Genomic DNA, 22,344 nt, shown 5'->3' with positions numbered 1-22,344 from the left:
CGCAGATACAGTAGGCCCACCTCTTTAAATATCCAAGTTTTCACTCTCCGTAATCAACTACTAATACTAATAATGCTCAAGGTAACAGATGGTATTAAACTGTTGGTAATGGGATAACAGAAACCAAGGACGTACAAATCTATACAACAGCTGGATTTTCAATAATTGAATTGTTCAGTCAAGTCATAAAAGGCCCCGGTTTTAAAGGCTGAATGGGTGCTGGGTTTCAAAGAAGCCTCTATGAAAGTGCCCAACATGATATGGAGCCAGCCGTTCAAACAGAACAGTGGACCAAAGCTTTATGATGGTGAGCCAGGCTTTGACTAAACAAAAAATAGATACTGTACAGTATGTGAATAAAAGATATCTTGAAATTCATAACTTGACAGTGTCAAGTGAGAATACATTTTGTGCTTTCTCTTTAACTGAATGAACGTTTTATTTCACTTTACCATTTCAATGCAAATACTTAGTGTTTGTTGGCACTTTGCTTGGTAAGACACTTGAAAGTGCAGAGCAGGGTTATTCTTCAGTCAAAAGCCTTTTTTTCCATGCCCTCTATTGTTGCCAAGGCAGTCTTGCGAAGAAAATGTTTCTTGTTCCTTCTGATAGTAACATTTTGTAAGAACTTTGAACATCCTCTGACAATGCCCTCTGACCCTGAAGGATTCACATGCTATCAGTGCTTCAAAAATCCAACCACTACAATCAACCTGTAGATGCCTCTTCAAGTAACACTGTCATCGAAAATATCCTCATGAGGCGTGATGTTATAGTCTCTGTCATTAGGAGCATAGCAATAAGGCAGTATGAATATGTACATTATTCCTCACCAAATAGTTTGGGGTTTTGTTTTTGTTTCTTTTCATCTTTTTTTGCCTCTGCTTTCGGGGAGAGATCGAGTTGCGGCTCTCACGGGGAGTGAGCGAACTTGAGCTGCCATGGGAACACAGGGTATGGTTGAAGCCGGGGGACTAGATTCTGTGGCTCTAACATCAAACAATCTCGATGCCATTGTGTGACTAGCCACACACATACAGTCACTCACACACACACATATTCTGAATGTATGTGGTTGACGTGAAGGAGAGATTGAACAAGAGAGAATTGACTGAGGAAGGGAGGCGCATGCACGTACCGATAGGACACATGGGGTGTGAGTAGGTCCATTTTGTATAAAACTATGGTTATATGTAGAAACCAGACAGCAAACTTTAAATCAATCCTCTAAACTTGATAAATCAACATATCCCCAAGCAACTGAGAGAGTGTGAGCTATCAGTTTTGTACCACAGCAAAGCAATCAGCTGGTAAAACAGCGCACATGGCCTCCTTCAAAGGAAAAGGAAAGAACAAAGGGCAACGAGTAATAAACAGTTAGATGCTATCCAGGAAAACATAGCTAAAATACTCTCAATGCTCACAAAAACGAACAAAAAGACAAGAGGCTATCGTGTCAGACCATTCGATTCGTCAAGGACATGTCTCCTAAACTGAGAAAGCAATGCAAAGAATACCTGCCAATCAAACAGTCACTGGAGGAAAATGGGACCAAATCTCAACTCCGCTTCCCAGCAGTGCTGTGGGTCTGGAAGGGAACGCAAAGGATGGAATTCACAAGCGCAGATGAAGCCTTAATCAAGCTGCAAGAAACCTTTCAACTTGAAGGCCTACAAACATTACTTCCAGACTTGGAATTGTATCAACTCGCCACCCAAGGCTTTTACGTATGACATATTGTTCAATGCACTAAAGAGGAACAATGGGTACATATTGAAGATGAGCATGCTCATCCCCAGAATCTTTTCACGTGTCTGTTTTCAAAGGATGGATCTAACAACATTTAAGAACTTTGACATCGGTTTTGCATATCGATGTTAAACTAGACATCGAGCCGATACCGATGTTGGCATTTTTAGCTAATATTGGCCGATTCCGATATGTTCACTGATATATCGTGCATCCATATAAACTAATGTACAGAATGTATTATACAAGAGACAAAATTCACAAATACTATAGCACAACAGCAGAGTAATGTCTTAAGTGTAAAACTAACAGTGACTCAATGTTTCATGCCTTCTTTGAATGCTATAAAGGTGGAATTAAACATTTTACAATATAAATTTACTTTTAATCCATCTATCTGCATATTTCAAGACATGGCATATGTGACCGACCACCTTGATTTAGTCTTATGTAGCAAAACTTGACATTTAATTTTTTACATTGGATAAAAGCAGACACAGAGCTACAAAATGGTATATCATACACTGCATTTAGAGGAACAATGGGAAAGTAATTCTGCTTTGAAAGTTGATCAACTTAACCTCACTTTTGAGAAAATGGCCTTTCAAATGTTTTGGTACTACTACTGGAAAGCACTCCCTTGTCTACACCCATTCAGCATTGTTCACACCCTTTTAAGCCAGCCTCACCCATCTCTTTAAGGAGTCACATGTGAGGTCATGTGCTAAACAGTGAGTAGTGTAGTAAAGATTAAGACTAAAAGTGGTAAAAGTAGTAGCCTACAATAAGGAACAATTCCAGGTAAAGAAAGTGTCCAGATAAAAATATTTGATTACATATTAGATGACACTTGTCTAAATTGGTGGGTCAAATGACTAAAACCAAAGGGAAAAAGTGTATAAATGATAATGGACCTACATTCTTCACTTTTTCCAGCTCGCTAATAATCACCCAAATTAAAGCTAGACAGTCAGATTATAGAAAATTCTAAAAACAATGGATATAGGACTATCTTTTGCAAATTGTGACGGGGAGGAAATATAACCAATTTTCAGTGCAGCCCTTCGGACTTCGTTGAAGACAGATTTTGCCCCAGGGGCTGCATTGAGTTTGACACTCCTGATCTAGGCAGTCAATCCATTATCTGTCAGACGAGTGAGAACTTGAAAAACATGACCTTGGCAGTGTGTCTCATTCTCTGACTCAGCTCTTGACACCTCGCCCCATGACGCGGAGAATGCCATCCCGTCGATTCTTGATGGAACGCTGTGGTTGTTCACGGGTTTGCAGGTGCTGGGCGGTCGTGTCTCTGTCTCGCTTCTAGACACAAGCGGGTGTCCGACACTGCAGGGATTGCACCCCATGCAAATTAGTAGCAGGCCATGGATGTGAGTCAGATTCTCAACAGCTGTGGCTTTTTCACATGCACATGCACACACACACACAGTTACACATATACAGGAACATTCAAGCACCCAAATCATACCTCAGCTTCATATGGCTTCCTGTGATTTTGTGTTGTTGTGTACAATATGCAGCACCTGTTCATCCTGCAAAATATCATGCCTAAGTTACCAAGCCAAAACAATCTCAAGTCTCACTCAACCCTGTAGCCAAGCTCAAGTAATGTCTCTCAAGGCTCCTCCATTCAATCATGAGGAAACATGCCTCTGGGTCAGTTCTTTTCCTCTGTGATGGTTTAAACCCTCAGAGTAGATGAATCAGCCGGCCACATAACAATAGCTAACGCCGCCAACCACAGATGCTAAAGCAGGTCTTCACTGCTCTCTGGTGTAGTGGTTCCAAACCCACAGAACAGCCAGTAAAGCTGACCTGGCTCTGTGGTGGAAGAAGCCAACAGTTCCTCTGGCCATTAATACATCAGATTATAAATAACCCCCAGCACATTTTAAAGAAGAGAGGAAGAGAGTCCTGGTGAATGGGAGAGACCCAATGCCTCCACAGACTTTGTGAATGGCCCCCTTACTCTGTTGTGGTCAGTGTGTTCCATCCTTATAAGGATGGTGACAGTTGTCAGTGACACAGGGTTGGATTTCAGAGTGACAGAGGCCCAGGAAATTTCCTCTGATTTCCTGGGCGGCCTGGCTTGGCGCTAAGCCAAGAGATGACTTAACCTCCCCCAAAAGATTTAACAGCATAGACACAGCAACTCTAGACTAGGAACTAAGAAACTCTTCTTCCTTTGTCGTATTTTACAATTTGGACTAAAAGAGAGAACAATTTATATTGGGGCATCTTCTCAGTGACAGTTCAGCACCCACCCAACCTATCTGCCTTGTCTTTCTCCCTCATACATCATTCACTTTGACTAGCTTATACACACACAGTAACGGTCCATGTCCCTCACACAATAACGGTCCATGTCCCTCACACAGTAACGGTCTATGTCCATCACACAGTAATGGTCAATGCAATGTTGAGCATTTCACACAGTTAGGGCTCTATTTTCGGCTGGCTTTAAGGCGGCGCTACTGTTAAACGCCTGTTAGTTTGCAATTTCGTTATGTAAAAACTGGTGCACTGGCATTTTAAAGTCCAAACGCCAGGTTCGGCAATTTACCAGTCTAACATCAGCACACATGCGCTCAGATGGGATGGGTGGAAATATTTGAGGTGTGTCCTTAAAAACATGATCCAAAGTGCTAATTTCAGGCAGGGCTGATAGGGATATTTAAGACCAACCAAAAGCTGGTTTTAGCAATAACGCAGTTGGTTATGGAATTAATTGTGACAGCGGAAACACAGCCTATCCAGCCGTGACACACACTGCCCATATGAACATGGAACAAGATGTGCTTTTGGTGCCTGTATACTTCGTATTTAGAAACATAAAACACTCATGCTATGCTTAAACCAAGCATATCCTCCCTTGCTCTCAATGAAGTCTGTTTTCTTTTTGTCCTGACCAATGTAGCTCATCAAGTAGGCTAGTCAAGACTGTTAAAGTGTTTGGCTTGTGAGACTGCTTGGAAATAAATCTTAATCACCAAAGCTTTATTAAAATATCAAGTTTGAGAGGAGCTAAACAGTGAGCTGACATTCCCTTTTTATCTATGTATTGTTGACATTATCTTAGCCATGCTTTGGACGTGCCTAAAAACCCCTCCATGATGTAGGCTACATGTATCCATTGTTTTTCGTTGAATTGTATTAAAACCAAACTTATTAGAATGATTCACTGTCCAATGCAACTTCTGGAGAAGTGTAAATACGATCTATAAGATGGTTCCATTATGTACACTACCGTTCAAAAGTTTGGGGTCACTTAAATGTCCTTGTTTTTGAAAGAAAAGCACATTTTTTGTCCATTAAAATAACTTCAAATTGATCAGAAATACAGTGTAGACATTGTTAATGTTGTAAATGACTATTGTAGCTGGAAATGGCTGATTTTAGGCCAGCATCCCAGAGTTGCCTCTTCACTGTTGACATTGAGACTGGTGTTTTGAGGGTATCATTTAATGAAGCTGCCAGTTGAGGACTTGTGAGGCGTCTGTTTTCAAACTAGACACTCTAATGTACTTGTTCTCTTGCTCAGTTGTGCACCGGGGCCTCCCACTCCTCTTTCTATTCTGGTTAGTGCCTTTGTACTGTTCTGTGAAGGGAGTAGTGCACAATGTTGGATGAGATCTTCAGTTTCTTGGCAATTTCTTGCATGGAATAGCCTTCATTTCTGAGAACAAGAATAGACTGAGGAGTTTCATAAGAAAGTTATTTGTTTCTGGCCATTTTGAGCCTGTAATTGAACCCACAAATGCTGATGCTCCAGACACTCAACTAGTCTAAAGAAGACTTTCAGCTGTGCTAACAATTGCAAAAGGGTTTTCTAACGATCAACTAGGCTTTTAAAATGATAAACTTGGATTAGCTAACACAACGTGCCATTAGAACACAGGAGTGATGGTTGCTGATAATGGGCCTCTGTACGCCTATGTAGATATTCCATTAAAAACCTGCCGTTTCCAGCTACAATAGTCATTTACAACATGGACAATGTCTACACTGTATTTCTGATCAATTTGATGTTATTTTATTGGACAAAAAATGTGCTTTTCTTTCAAAAAACAAGGACATTTCTAAGTGACCCCAAACTTTTGAACGGTAGTGTATACAGATCATTATATTTGGGAGCAGTATGACGGTGAGTGGACATTCTCTCTTTCTCTTTATATTGGATCTTTGGCCAGCTACTGGGAAAAGTTTAGATGTGCGTAAAACCCTCCATAGTCTGTATTGTTTTAATATTATATGCCCACAGGAAGCAACTATTGTGCTTGTAAGTGCATTTAGACTTAGCCTGTTTAAAACAAGTTGTTTTTTTAGTTTTTTTTTATTCAAATTATTTGCTCCCTTTTTAGGCCTTGTCAATAATTAATTTAATCTTGTTTATTGACAACATTTGGCATGTCCATGCTCAGCCATAATGCAATTTACAGTAGACCTAGCCCCTTTATCAGTGTGAATGCTATGTATATATTTCAAAATTGAAGCTATGCAATTACTTACAACAGTGGAACAACAGGTTCAAGTGAACATATTTAGCAAAGATGGGATAGGTTTACATTTTGTTATTTTGTTTCTGTAAACTGTTTAACAAACTATAACAGACTAACATTGGAATTGGAGTTGATTCCAAGGCAATACATCAAAGACCAGACCTTTCGTGCCAATGCCAGCAACTTTCGCCAATAATTGTGGTTGTGAAAATAGCAAAAATATTTCTGAACCTATAGCGGTACCTATAGCTCTACCGCCAGCGCTTTGATTGACCATTGCGTGAGGTTTGTTCAAATAGATCCCTAAAGGTTAGCTAAGGTTCTTACAGCTTTCAACTCCGTGTTTGTTTTCACTTTATTTGCTTATGTTCAAGGACAAGAATTTTGTCACAGATACTAAATGATAAAAGCCTGGCTTTTTCCATTGGCTAACATCAGAATTTGACCAGTAACTGAAAGGTCGCTATTTCGAATACCCGAGCCGACAAGGTGAAAAATCTGTTATTGTGCCCTAGAGCAAGGCACTTAACCCTAATTTGCTCCAGGGCCGCCGTACTACAATGGCTAACCCTGTAAAACAACACATTTCACTGCACCTATGTGATGTATGTAACAATTTAAAAGTTTGCATGTGACACTTTTTATACTTTCTGTGGGAAAGGGATTTTCACGGAAGACCCTGTTGCCTTCACTACATTTTGGGCACATGTATATGGGGACAGGGAAATCGGGAGGGAAAGGGGAGACAGCTGGATTGGCTCTCTTGGAACTTTTGGCAGAATGGTGAATGAAACCAGATCGGTAGACCGCATTGGCTCGGACTAGATTGACCCCATCCCACTACTTCCACTTTCTGTCCTGTGCATCGGTTGATGATAGCTTTGCTCAGCCACGAACAGGACTTACACACTCAAATTACCAATGTGACTCTCAATGACCCAAAGCAGGCTTTGAGGAGTAACACATGCAACATGTCTGTTTATAGCAGAAACAAACAAGCATACACTATGTGACAGATGGGAAATATATATTTTTAATCTTCATTACAAATTTGATTATTGGTTACTAGGGATGTTTACATTTACATTTTAATCATTTAGCAGACGCTCTTATCCAAAGCGACTTACAAAGGAGCAATTAGGGATAAGTGCCTGCTTTAAGGCACATCGACAGATTTTTCACCTAGTCGACTCAGGGATTCAAACCAGCAACCTTTCAGTTACTGGCCAACGCTCTTAACCGCTAGGCTACCTGCTACTTATGTGTGTGATACCTTGCACTGTAAAAGGGGCCGCTGTAAGCAGATCTAAGCTCTTGTCCCCAAAACAACAACAAAGAGTACTGTATCCGGAGATTAACCAAAACAGGACCAGCAGAAGGTAGCTTCAAGAGGAAGAGAGGGCAAGGGGATGAAATAAAAACCCATTAAGTAAAGTGGAGATGGGATGCCCCCACCCACCAAGATAGAGGGCCTGCCACGTGGGCCAATCTCATTACCCATAAGGCTTTCCTGAAAAAGCAACAGTCTGGCCCTCCTCTAGGTTCAGTATCTGGTGTTCTGTTTCAACTCTCCGAGTCCTCCTAACCCACAATCCTCTCATGTCAGTGTGGGGCTGCCCTCCCCCGGTCACAGGGGTCAAAGCCGAGAAGGGGAGACATAGGAGGGAGGGGGGATTGCACCTTGACCCAGTAATCCAATGCATCCTAAAAAGGTAATTACTTGCAGTTTAATCTCCTGACTCTGGTATAGTGCAATAGACAAAATACAAATCCCTCCGGGCTTTGTACATTTAACAGCATTATTCATGTCTCACTCTTACTTATGCCAATAGCATTGTTAGGCCTTAAAGAACAACTGTGTTTCATCATTAAATTAAGGATATTCTCTGAGGTATAAAGTGTGAGGAAAGAATCATATAACGTCTTGACTAAGCTGCAGCTCTATATGTGATACCGCAAGTTAGTTACAGCTCCCTGAGAATGTCTCAGTATCAGTTTTTGTATTAAACACAAGATAACATAATACCAAAATAAAACCTATGAAACTGGGTTGACAAGACACTAAGAGACAGTGAACATGTTCATCTTTCCTCTATGGAAAATTTAAAAAAACATCACACAGGGACAACATTGCATCTGCCCCAAACTACTTCATATAGACAAAATCATTTCCTGCTTCCTGCGTTGCACTCACCCAGCCGTGGGGTGCATACAGATGGAGGTGCACGTTCAGGCCCTGTGGCTACTACATCAAAGTGAACAAAACCCCCCTCCCCACCCCTACTCTCTCTCTACCACACACGCATGCACACATACCATGGCCTACACACTGATTGGATAGGACTGGGAGGATGTGTGCTTTTTAATTCCCTAATGCGTTTTTATCTGTGATGCTGACCCCCTGAGGGAGGGCAACCTGGGAAGGGCCACAGGGGCCCCTGAAGTCAGTGATGGGTCAACCTGTGCACAGCAGGGGGGTCCATCTTCACCTCCGCTACATTGCCTTAATGACTGAATCTTGTTTATCTCAAAGAGAAAAAACAGCTGTTAAGACCTCATTAGTCCACGGGGCTCCATGAAAGTGTGCTGTAAGGAGAGGAACTGTTGCTAGGGTAACAGCTAAAAGGAAAGTTCCTTGAAATTAACAAATATAATTTCAATGTCGTGGTCAGGGGCAATAAGGGCATAGTTTGTGTGCTTGTGTCGCATGTTAATTTCCCCAGGTAGTCACACTATTTTGTTTTATTATTTAGCATCAGTGTATCTGTGACAAGCTATACAAAAGGTACTATGCATATATCCCATGTTGACGTAGTTATTTCTGTATTTGACGTGTACTGTATGAATCATTCTAAAACGTTGAACCGTTCTCACGCAGTGGTCCTTTTAATTAGATGAATGCACTAATTGTACATCTCTCTGGATAAGAGCATCTGCTAAATGACTAAAATGTCAAATGTAATTGTTGTTTGTATATCCCAGCATGCATCTGTTCCAATGAGAACACTCCTCTTCTTAGGCAGCTCAGTATAGTGTGAACTGTGCTCTGTTCCCTTTCCCATGGTGCCTTTGTATCTGTGACCAGCTAATTCATTTGCTCAGCTGAAAACATGACGGGGGTCAAAAAAACGGACCCAGAGGCATGCTTCCACGTGTTTGAATGGAGACATTGTAAGACAATCCTCCTGTTCAGCTCAGGGGTTGTGTGAGACTTGAGGTATTTTTGGCTGTATGATAAAGTTGTCGGATTTTACACGTTAGCTCTGGTTAGTGACTGTGGGAAAGGATGTCATAATGTGTATGGCTCGTAGGAGGCCTGTGGGCCAAACACACATCATGGGATAGGCAGCAAGTGGATCAGCGAATTGTCACACGATTGAACTCAGGAGTGTGTGAGGAGTGTGTGAGTATGTATCTGAGCTCATCATGGGACAACTCACACACTTCTAAACTCAGACTCCACAAAGACACACATAATACAGCCACATCTGAATACAGTATACCCACACAGCACACACACATACATACACACACAAACATTGTTAAATCTTATCACATCACTCTGTCAAGTTGTATTTTCCAGGGCTGGCTACATTTGACATGTGATGTGACAAAGCAAGAGATATGGAGGCTATAACATGAACTATATTTCCTTGAACTTACAACAACAAATCAAAGGGCCCAGCGATTGAAGCCGATAACAGGTCCACTGTCATCTCACAGAGTGGGTGGGCCTGGATTGGAAGGCTCCCCATTTTCTGAGAGTTTTGCTTCCTTTCTCCTCTATTGCGATATCCCTCTGGCAAACTCTTTTTAGAATGTCTGCCAGGAAAGGGGCCCTCACACTAAAATCTGTGTGTCTGCCGAGGCAGTGGGAGGAGGTTGGGAGGGGGTTCAGCACAAATGAGAGACGGGGACGTGTTGTTGCCAACGTGTGACAGGTGCCTGAGCAGGGCAAAGCCCTCAATGTTCCTGTTCTCATTCTCAACTCCCTGTTTAGCCTGACAAGAGTCCAAGAGGAGCCCTTTTCTCACGAGGAGAGTCCTTTGTTGGAGCTTTGAGAACTAATCTCTTCTTGTTTTCTCAGTCATTCCACCTTAAGAAGACTACCATACCTCGAATTGACCCACCTACATCATTTGATCAAAGTGATTGAATATCTGAGAGAGAGAGAGAGCAACACAGAGAGAGTGAGAAAGAGAGAGAGAGAGAGAGAGAGAGAGAGAGAGATGGGAATGAGAAAGTAGAAGAATGAGACCGAGGGAGAAAGGAATGAGAGATGGGAATGAGAGAGAGAGAGAGAGATGGGAATGAGAAAGTAGAAGAATGAGACCGAGGGAGAAAGGAATGAGAGATGGGAATGAGAGAGAGAGAGAGATGGGAATGAGAAAGTAGAAGAATGAGACCGAGGGAGAAAGGAATGAGAGAGATGGAAATTAGAAAGAGAAAAAGAGAGTTTGATTGTCTCTCCACGATAAGCCATCTTATCATGCTGACCCTCCAATGAACCGAGAGAGGAAACTCCCCAGACGAAGAATTCCCCCATTACCCAGTCTATGCCCTAATCAGCATATCATGCAAATGAGTCTAAATCCCATCCATTTGGCTAATCCCCTGGATTAAACGACCTAATCAAGCCCCTATTAACCCATGTGTGGGTACAGTGAGTCAGAGACTGTCACATTTGGCAGGCTATGTTACAGTACCTGGGCTTTGATCCAAGGCATTGGGGAAAACTCTGGGAAAGGGCTTAGTTGACTTCTTGGGCTGCATACAAAGCAAAGTCTGTATAACAAAGAATGACATCTGTTTATCTAGCAGTTATTGGATGTGGCATTCTGAAGATTCACAACTTAGTCTAAGCCTTTGTAAAAAAAAATCTGTAAATATTAGTACAAAGGCAAGTGAATAACCATATTTTTTTATTCACCTAGGGAAGATCTCAAATGAATACTCCTCGCGTCTTCTTTCATCATCTCCTTCTCAAAACCCATTGGATGAAAAAGTCAGAAGTCCCTCCCCTCTGACCTTCTCCTCCAATGGGTTTTGAGAAGGAGAAGAGGAGAGAGGATGCGAGGAGTATGCAATTGAGATCTTCCCCTAGACACTGTTAGCATTAGCAGTATGTAATCCAAAACAACCCACTCGGCCACACAGTGGTTGAATCAATATTGTTTCCAAGTCATTTCAAAGAAATGACGTTGAACCAATGTCGACTAGACGTTGAATTGACGTATGTGCCCAGTGGGAAGTAGGCTAGTATATCCTGGTGAGCATGACAGCACTGGTAAAACCTGCTGGGTTCTGGCTCGGTTACCTCAGTTAGCTAGCTCAGCTCCTCCAGCAGGTCAGAGTTGTGTTCAGAATCCATTAGCGCTGGCTTTGGGCAAACCTAGCTGGGCAGTTTAAACACACGCTGGAAGCTCACCTAATGACATGTTTGCCGAGGTGGGGGAAAAACGTAACGCAAACAGAGATGGCAACATGTTGGAAATCCAAGGACCCTGTCTGTCACCGACCCTCTGGCTAGTGAACAGGACCATAGAGCAGCCTGGAGAGAGAGATATTAGGACAGAACCATAGAGCAACCTGAAGAGAGAGATATTAGGACAGCACCATAGAGCAACCTGAAGAGAGAGATATTAGGACAGCACCATAGAGCAACCTGAAGAGAGAGATATTAGGACAGCACCGTAGAGCAACCTGAAGAGAGAGAGAGATATTAGGACAGCACCATAGAGCAACCTGAAGAGAGAGCTATTAGGACAGCATCATAGAGCAACCTGAAGAGAGAGATATTAGGACAGCAACATAGAACAACCTGAAGAGAGAGAGAGATATTAGGACAGCACCATAGAGCAACCTGAAGAGAGAGAGATATTAGGACAGCACCATAGAGCAACCTGAAGAGAGAGAGATATTAGGACAGCACCATAGAGCAACCTGAAGAGAGTGAGAGATAATAGGACAGCACCATAGAGCAACCTGAAGAGAGATAGATATATTAGGACAGCACCATAGAGCAACCTGAAGAGAGATAGATATTTGGACAGTACCAATGAGAAACCTGAAGAGAGAGCTATTAGGACAGCACCGTAGAGAAACCTGAAGAGAGAGATATTAGGACAGCACCATAGAGTAAGTTGAAGAGAGAGAGAGAGATATTAGGAGGACAGCACCATAGAGCAACCTGAAGAGAGAGAGAGATATTAGGACAGCACCATAGAGCAACCTGAAGAGAGAGATATTAGGACAGCACCATAGAGTAAGTTGAAGAGAGAGAGAGAGAGAGAGAGATATTAGGAGGACAGCACCATAGAGCAACCTGAAGAGAGAGAGAGATATTAGGACAGCACCATAAAGCAACCTGAAGAGAGAGCTATTAGGACAGCACCGTAGAGCAACCTGAAGAGAGAGCTATTAGGACAGCACCGTAGAGCAACCTGAAGAGAGAGATATTAGTACAGCAACATAGAGCAACCTGAAGAGAGAGAGATATTAGGACAGCACCATAGAGCAACCTGAAGAGAGAGAGAGATATTAGGACAGCACCATAGAGCAACCTGAAGAGAGAGAGAGATATATTAGGACAGCACCATAGAGCAACCTGAAGAGAGAGAGAGATATATTAGGACAGCACCATAGAGCAACCTGAAGAGAGAGAGAGATATATTAGGACAGCACCATAGAGCAACCTGAAGAGAGAGAGAGATATATTAGGACAGCACCATAGAGCAACCTGAAGAGCGAAAGAGAAGAAAGAAGGGGGAGGGAGGGGGGGACGAGAGAGAGTGTGGGGTGGGGGGGGTTGGTGTGTGTGTATCAGGTGATCAACAAAGCAGCTGTTGTTGCAGGTGTAAACACCTAATAGCCCTTGCTTGTGTGTCATAATGAAATACACACCGCAGGTCCACTTCATCTGGCCAGAGTGGGAACCAACGAGACGAGAGAATGGAATAAACCATGACATCAAACCAGCGTTGTCCATGTTATGTGCTACTGTGTAGGCCCATACTGTAGACGTATGACCGTGACAGCAGAGAGCCAGTGTGACATTTATGGTTTACAGTACATGCACGAGGTTGTTTTGTTGACACTGGATATGCATGATGAACTGTACTCTCCTGGACACCTGTTCCCCTCGCTGGAATCGATGAATGGAATTACCCGTGATATGACGTTTATTAAAATGCTAAACAGGTACGTATGCTAATGATGCAGTTCCTATGGTGATGCTGATCTGTCCAGACTGAGCCAATCTAGGAATTTCCCACGATGTCATCAATCTATTTTTGTTTAATGTGTGTTCTCGTAATTGTAAACTTTGAAAGATGCTCCCCTCGATTTCCCACTTTTATTACAGTAAGTGCCTTGGTGGAAGTAGGCTAGTATATCCTGGTGAGCATGACAGCACTGGTAAAACCTGCTGGGTTCTGGCTCGGTTACCTCAGTTAGCTAGCTCAGCTCCTCCAGCAGGTCAGAGTTGTGTTCAGAATCCATTAGCGCTGGCTTTGGGCAAACCTAGCTGGTCGGTTTAAACACACGCTGGAAGCTCACCTAATGACATGTTTGCCGAGGTGGGGGAAAAAATGTAAAGCAAACAGAGCTGGCAACATGTTGGAAATCCAAGGGCCCTGTCTGTCACCGACTCTCTGGCTAGTGTACAAGATAGATGCCAAGAAAGGTTCAACCCAAATTAAAGGAATAGTTAAAGTCAATACATTCCTTAGGGACCTGCCCTGGTATTTGCAAGAGCAAAACATTAAGAGACGAGGAGGAATGGGAGCCATTTGGAGAGAGAGAGATATTAGGACAGCACCATAGAGCAACCTGAAGAGAGAGATATTAGTACAGCACCATGGCGCAACCTGAAGAGAGAGATATTAGGACAGCACTATAGAGCAAACTGAAGAGAGAGAGAGATATTAGGACAGCACCATAGAGCAACCTGGAGAGATATTAGTACTGCACCATAGAGCAACCTGAAGAGAGAGATATTAGGACAGCACCATAGAGCAACCTAGAGAGAGAGAGAGATATTAGGACAGCACCATAGAGCAACCTGAAGAGAGAGATATTAGGACAGCACCATAGAGCAACCTGAAGAGAGAGATATTAGGACAACACCATAGAGCAACCTGAAGAGAGAGATATTAGGACAGCACCATAGAGCAACCTAGAGAGAGAGAGAGATATATTAGGACAGCACCATAGAGCAACCTGAAGAGAGAGATATTAGGACAGCACCATAGAGCATCCTGAAGAGAGAGATATTAGTACAGCACCATAGAGCAACCTGAAGAGAGAGAGAGATATTAGGACAGCAGCATAGAGCAACCCGAAGAGAGAGAGAGATATTAGGACAGCACCATAGAGCATCCTGAAGAGAGAGATATTAGGACAGCACCATAGAGCAACCTGAAGAGAGAGATATTAGTACAGCACCATAGAGCAACCTGAAGAGAGAGATAGAGATATTAGGACAGCAGCATAGAGCAACCTGAAGAGAGAGAGAGAGATATTAGAGAGATAGAGATACTATAGAGCAACCTGAAGAGAGAGAGATATATTAGTACAGCGCCATAGAGCAAGCTGAAGAGAGAGAGAGAGATATTAGGACAGCACCATAGAGCAACCTGAAGAGAGAGAGAGATATATTAGGACAGCACCATAGAGCAACCTGAAGAGCGAAAGAGAAGAAAGAAGGGTGAGGGAGGGGGGGACGAGAGAGAGTGGGGGGGGGTGTGTGTGTATCAGGTGATCAACAAAGCAGCTGTTGTTGCCTTGAAGAATGGGCAAAAATCCCAGTGGCTAGATGTGCCAAGCTTATAGAGACATACCCCAAGAGACTTGGAGCTGTAATTGCTGCAAAGGTGGCTCTACAAAGTATTGACTTTGGGGGGGTGAATAGTTATGCACGCTCAAGTTTTTTCTGTTTTTTTAATCTTATTTCTTGTTTGTTTCACAATAAAAAATATTTTGCATCTTCAAAGTGGTAGGCATGTTGTGTAAATCAAATGATACAAACCCCCCAAAAATCCATTTTAATTCCAGGTTGTAAGGCAACAAAATAAGAAAAATGCCAAGGGGGGAAAATACTTTTGCAAGCCACTGTATTAGGACAGCACCATAGAGCAACCTGGAGAGAGAGAGAGAGAGAGATATTAGGACAGCACCATAGAGCAACCTGAAGAGAGAGAGAGATATTAGGACAGCACCATAGAGCAACCTGAAGAGAGAGAGATATATATTAGGACAGCACCATAGAGCAACCTGAAGAGAGAGAGATATATATTAGGACAGCACCATAGAGCAACCTGAAGAGAGAGAGAGATATTAGGACAGCACCATAGAGCAACCTGGAGAGAGAGAGAGATATTAGGACAGCACCATAGAGCAACCTGAAGAGAGAGAGAGATATATTAGGACAGCACCATAGAGCAACCTGAAGAGAGAGAGAGATATATTAGGACAGCACCATAGAGCAACCTGAAGAGAGAGAGAGATATATTAGGACAGCACCATAGAGCAACCTGAAGAGAGAGAGAGATATATTAGGACAGCACCATAGAGCAACCTGAAGAGCGAAAGAAGGGGGAGGGAGGGGGGGACGAGAGAGAGTGTTGGGGTGGGGGGGGGTTGGTGTGTGTGTATCAGGTGATCAACAAAGCAGCTGTTGTTGCAGGTGTAAACACCTAATAGCCCTTGCTTGTGTGTCATAATGAAATACACACCTCAGGTCCACTTCATCTGGCCAGAGTGGGAACCAACGAGACGAGAGAATGGAATAAACCATGACATCAAACCAGCGTTGTCCATGTTATGTGCTACTGTGTAGGCCCATACTGTAGACGTATGACCGTGACAGCAGAGAGCCAGTGTGACATTTATGGTTTACAGTACATGCACGAGGTTGTTTTGTTGACACTGGATATGCATGATGAACTGTACTCTCCTGGACACCTGTTCCCCTCGCTGGAATCGATGAATGGAATTACCCGTGATATGACGTTTATTAAAATGCTAAACAGGTACGTATGCTAATGATGCAGTTCCTATGGTGATGCTGATCTGTCCAGACTGAGCCAATCTAGGAATTTCCCACGATGTCATCAATCTATTTTTGTTTAATGTGTGTTCTCGTAATTGTAAACTTTGAAAGATGCTCCTCTCGATTTCCCACTTTTATTACAGTAAGCACCTTGGTGGATATTGGAAGTGTAAACAATGGCTATGTACATCATATTGCTGGAAGAGAGGGTATTTTGTACATAATATGATGCGGTGCTCTTCATGCTCCAAGACGCAGGATATCGACCTGTGGCTGTCAGAGAAATGGTCAAAGACGTGCACTTTTCTCTTTGACATATTGGGAAGTTGGGAAGATTCCATACTGGAAGGCTACTTTTTTATCCTATCCATTCTGACTAGAGGATTATCCTAGGTTGTGAAGACAGACTTTTGTGTGAGCTACACTAATGAATCTATGGTGCTGAATATTGCATCGGCACTCTGACTTGAGCTCGGAAGAGATGTGAACTCTAGCCAGAGTACTCAGCAGCACATTTCCTCTCTCCCCTTCTACTCTGAGTCATTTTGATGTGCAGCAGTTGTGAGTTAACCTCCTACCAGCACCAGAAGCATACCGTTACCACTCCTTCTCTCTCCACCCTTTCCTCTCGGTCTCTCCTCTTCACGTCTCGTCATCTGCTCTAGCTGGTTTTGATGTGCAGCGGTTGTGGGTTAACCTCCTCCCAGGCAGCACATTGGGGAAGCTTCCTTCCTGCAAGCTGTTCAGGGCTATGAAGCTAAAAAACGGGTCTGCCCTGCAGATATTCTCTCCACTGGCAAGATGCTGGAACCAGTGGGAAGGGGAATCATACAATCCAAACAATTGCGCACGAGCCGGCCCCTCACTGGGCTAGAACACTGGGGCCTGAACGCAGCCTACGGGCTTGAGCTGTAGATGAGAGGCTGTGCCAAATGTAATGTGGTAAAGCACACTGCAATAAAAAAACGGCTTTACTTATTAAGCAGTCTACTCCACTGTGTATGGGGTCTGGGGAGGGGAGGAGAAAACGGAGGCACACTAGTATTCAGTTTACCAACCACACACACACATACACACTGGGATCTAGGGTTCTGGAGCTTAAAGCTACAATATGTAGCTTCGCTATACTCGCATTAACATCTGCTAACCATGTGTATGTGACCAATAAAATTTGATTTGATTTGTATCTTTTTGTTCGACCATACCAAATTCACATAGAAATGTGAGTTATAGATCTTTCTTTCTCCTTGAAAGCAAGTCAAAGAAGCGGTAGATCTATGTGCGCTATTTCTATGCTTCCCGTTCTTCAGTTTAGTTTTAGTGTCTTCTACTTTCAGTTTTGTGCCCCAGCTTCAAACAGCTGAAAATATCATATTTTTGGTTGTGGAAAATATATTTCACAGCGGTTTAGATTGTTTAATTATTTTCTACACAATGACTGCTTGTTTTGTCATATAAACTGAAATTGGGAGAACTCAGCAACCAAAGGCCATAGAAAAGACACACACACACACAGATTTCACAAGGTCTGGGAATACAGTGTTACATATCCAGCTCTTAGTACACAACCTGGGTCGCATACACACAGAAATACAGTTTACAGTGCTAAACAACCTTAAAAATATGTAAAACACTGGAGGCAGTCTAGCACTGGAGGCAGTCTAGCACTGGAGGCAGTCTAGTGTAACCGATGTGAAATGGCTAGCTAGTTAGCGGTGGTGCGCGCTAATAGCGTTTCAATCGGTGACGTCACTCGCTTTGAGACCTTGAAGTAGTGGTTCCCCTTGCTCTGCAAGGGCCGCGGCTTTTGTGGAGCGATGGGTAACGATGCTTCGTGGGTGACTGTTGTTGATGTGTGCAGAGGAACAGCTATTCATTAGGGTTATCCCCTTGCTTGTCATATTAGTATTACACTCTATTACATTCCACTGAACATGTTGGGGGAAGAACCTGAACGTTTCCTTGTAACCGGACCAGTGGATAGATTTGGGGAAGAACCTAAACATTTCCTCTTGTTTCAAAACCAGATAATATGCACAGATACATTTGTTTGTGGTTTGTAGTTGTGTGGGATCGGATGTTTTGGTCTTACTTACTGTATGCCTGTTATGCAAAGAAGCTGTGTGTGTGTGGGGGGGGGGGCATGACGCTAAGGAGCTTTCTTGCTGAGATGCTGGCTGTGAGACATGGTCGTCTATTCCTCTGTCTTTTGTCCCACAGACAGAGGAGGCTCAGGGACAGAGCCACAGAGATATGGGCCCCATGTAGCCATGGTCATTGAGACATTTTACTGATGCATAGTGTCTATATATATCTATGAAAAAATGACATTGAGGGCTTGATGGGGCATAAACTGATATTATAACAAACTAATTTACATGGCGAGTGAATGTTCAGTAATTAGAATAAAGAACAGTTGTAGTGATGATACTAACCTCTCTCTCTCTCTCTTTCTCAGGACGCCTTTGTGGAGATCTATGGGCAGCAGAGGATCTCTGTCTTCCACTCCTGGCCCTACCTAAAGACAGTGTTCGGCCTGGCCGCCCTGGGTGCAGCCGGAGTCACCATTGGAGCCTTGTTCATCCAGAAGTGATATAAAAGACCCCAGAGGACCTTTCCCCTCCCTCTCGCCTCTCCTACCAGGTTCTTACCCAGTAGCCCAAAAAATAAAGGCAAACAGCACTTTTTTCCCTTGAAAAACTGGCGACCTATAACTTTGCTGTGCACGGACTACAATATTTTGTCTCTCGTTCCTCGCTTTTTCTTTTCTCTTTGAAAGCACCTCACAGCTCAGCACTGCCCATCCCGGGCCTGTAGCCCGGTTCAATCCCAGAGCTGCCAGATCTTCAAAGGAGACCGCACCGCTCTGTTGCTCATTTCATACTCCATGACCCGTCCTCTTGCGTATTGAAAAGATGAAAAAGAAAAACAAGTATACAAATCAATCACACGGAACGCAACATGTTTTTTCTGACAAATGCAGCCTTGTATATTCATACAGACTTACAGATGGATTCACCCATGCGTACTGTATACTAGACAGCTACCAACAGGGAATATCCTTGGAAAGATTGCATACACAATTTCTTGATCATTTTATACTAATGCATAAACACATACCAATGGGTAGATACTGAATGTTGCAGGCAAACATATTCACACAATCTTGTGTGTGTGCTCTAACAATTAAACAAATGACTTTTATGATGTATGGGTAATGAACATAAGACAAGTGATTGTTTATTCATAAACTGAAAAACAAGATTTTCTTTCTTTTTAATAACTATTTTCAGCATGATTCTGTGGTATATGTAGCATGTAACATTGACAGAAAAGTTTAAAAAAATTTAAAAACATCCCAAATGTACTGTACATACAGCTTCCATCGCCAGCATGAGTGGTGAAAGTGGTCGTTTTTGCCTGAGTGACCATTTATGCATGATGACTTTTGATGACAGGAATTATTGGTTTGTTTTTCTAGTTTGGGTGGTGAAGGCTCACTGTGCACAAACCCCCAAGGGAACTTCAATCAAATCCAATAGATGTGAGAATTTCCTATTAAAGTTCTTGTCTCTGATTCGTCCCCCATGTTTCTTTGTTTGTGGAACACAAGAGCGTGACTAAATGTTGAGAAGGAATATTCTCCGGAGTTTCTCTCACTTACTGTATATCCTAAGGATCGAAAGCCATTTTCAAGCACACCTGAATGTATTTTAGCCAGTCCCAATTTGCCACGTACCCAATCCCTTTGATGTGATAGTAAATCAAGGAAAATTTGTCAGTCCCCACATGGAAAAAGGCTGTTTTAAGCTTAGGGCTTAGGTTTAGGGTTTGGGTTGCAATTAGGGTTAGAATTAGGGTTAAGTTAGGGTTACATGCTGACTACACCGGCCACGCACATGCGTCCACATGCTTCATTGCACTCCTGTTGACTTCATACATCCACACCAGACGTGATCACGACACGCAGGTTAAAATATTAAAACCAACTTTGAACCAACTATATTCATTTGGGGTCAGATCAAAACACACCTTCATGGACATTTAGCTAGCTAGCTGTTGCTAGTTTGTCCTGGGAGATGAGCATTGGGTTGTTATTTTACCTGACATGCGTATGGTCCTCTTTTTCAGCTGGTTCTTTGTAGAATTTTAACCCGGAGTCATACACCATCGTGTTTATTAATTCACAGCTAAAAAGGGAAACCTAGTTAGTTACCTTTAATTTCTCCCTCCTCGTTTGTCTTCCAAGCCTCCACGTGGGGTTGTATCTTCTGGATATCCAATAAGAAGGGGACTTGCGGAGTATCCCATATAGAACCAAGTTCTGTTTTATCGCTTGTTCACTGGTGAAACCGGTATGGGTGAAATGATTGAATAACATGTGTATGCAAATATACACTGCTCAAAAAAATAAAGGGAACACTAAAATAACACATCCTAGATCTGAATGAATGAAATATTCTTATTATATACTTTTTTCTTTACATAGTTGAATGTGCTGACAACAAAATCACACAAAAATTATCAATGGAAATCAAATGTATCAACCCATGGAGGTCTGGATTTGGAGTCACACTCAAAATTAAAGCGGAAAACCACACTACAGGCTGATCCAACTTTGATGTAATGTCCTTAAAACAAGTCAAAATTAGGCTCAGTAGTGTGTGTGGCCTCCACGTGCCTGTATGACCTCCCTACAACGCCTGGGCATGCTCCTGATGAGGTGGCGGATGGTCTCCTGAGGGATCTCCTCCCAGACCTGGACTAAAGCATCTGCCAACTCCTGGACAGTCTGTGGTGCAACGTGGCGTTGGTGGATGGAGCGAGACATGATGTCCCAGATGTGCTCAATTGGATTCAGGTCTGGGGAACGGGCGGGCCAGTCCATAGCATCAATGCCTTCCTCTTGCAGGAATTGCTGACACACTCCAGCCACATGAGGTCTAGCATTGTCTTGCATTAGGGGGAACCCAGGGCCAACCGCACCAGCATATGGTCTCACAAGGAGTCTGAGGATCTCATCTCGGTACCTAATGGCAGTCAGGCTACCTCTGGCGAGCACATGGAGGGCTGTGCGGCCCCCCAAAGAAATGCCACCTCACACCATGACTGACCCACCGCCAAACCGGTCATGCTGGAGGATGTTGCAGGCAGTAGAACATTTTCCACGGCGTCTCCAGACTGTCACGTCTGTCACATGTGCTCAGTGTGAACCTGCTTTCATCTGTGAAGAGCACAGGGCGCCAGTGGCGAATTTGCCAATCTTGGTGTTCTCTGGCAAATGCCAAACGTCCTGCACGGTGTTGGGTTGTAAGCACAACCCCCACCTGTGGACGTCGGGCCCTCATACCACCCTCATGGAGTCTGTTTCTGACCGTTTGAGCAGACACATGCACATTTGTGGCCTGCTGGAGGTCATTTTGCAGGGCTCTGGCAGTGCTCCTCCTTGCACAAAGGCGGAGGTAGCGGTCCTGCTGCTGGGTTGTTGCCCTCCTACGGCCTCCTCCACGTCTCCTGATGTACTGGCCTGTCTCCTGGTAGCGCCTCCATGCTCTGGACACTACGCTGACAGACACAGCAAACCTTCTTGCCACAGCTCGCATTGATGTGCCATCCTGGATGAGCTGCACTACCTGAGCCACTTGTGTGGGTTGTAGACTCCGTCTCATGCTACCACTAGAGTGAAAGCACCGCCAGCATTCAAAAGTGACCAAAACATCAGCCAGGAAGCATAGGAACTGAGAAGTGGTCTGTGGTCACCACCTGCAGAACCACTCCTTTATTGGGGGTGTCTTGCTAATTGCCTATAATTTCCACCTTTTGTCTATTCCATTTGCACAACAGCATGTGACATTTATTGTCAATCAGTGTTGCTTCCTAAGTGGACAGTTTGATTTCACAGAAGTGTGATTGACTTGGAGTTACATTGTGTTGTTTAAGTGTTCCCTTTATTTTTTTGAGCAGTGTATTTTGCAACTCTCATGCACACTCTAAAATGTGCAGTTTTGTCACACAACACAATGCCAT

General features: G+C 43.3%; 1 protein-coding gene and 1 long non-coding RNA gene across 2 annotated transcripts in view; one reads left to right on the top strand and one right to left on the bottom strand.

Annotated features, from left to right (window-relative positions):
* The window catches only part of LOC120051010 (apoptosis regulator Bcl-2-like), a 75,485-nt gene extending 55,591 nt beyond the window's left edge, over positions 1–19,894 (top strand). Inside the window, exon 2 of the mRNA XM_038997586.1 lies at positions 18,776–19,894. Within this exon, the coding sequence (XP_038853514.1) occupies positions 18,776–18,910 (135 nt within the window). The 3' untranslated portion in view covers positions 18,911–19,894. The remainder of the gene's footprint in view (positions 1–18,775) is intronic.
* LOC120051011 lies at positions 2,501–11,670 on the bottom strand. The gene is made up of 3 exons (XR_005477218.1): positions 11,584–11,670; positions 10,973–11,051; positions 2,501–3,093 (listed from the first exon to the last, which is right to left on the bottom strand). It is a non-coding gene; the product is annotated as an uncharacterized LOC120051011 (long non-coding RNA).
* Positions 19,895–22,344: the final 2,450 nt, after the last annotated feature.

The sequence above is a fragment of the Salvelinus namaycush genome, chromosome 7 (assembly GCF_016432855.1).
Source record: "Salvelinus namaycush isolate Seneca chromosome 7, SaNama_1.0, whole genome shotgun sequence".
Lineage (NCBI taxonomy): Eukaryota > Metazoa > Chordata > Actinopteri > Salmoniformes > Salmonidae > Salvelinus > Salvelinus namaycush.
Note: the sequence above shows the minus strand (reverse complement) of the source record. Positions and strands in the feature narration are given on the sequence as shown.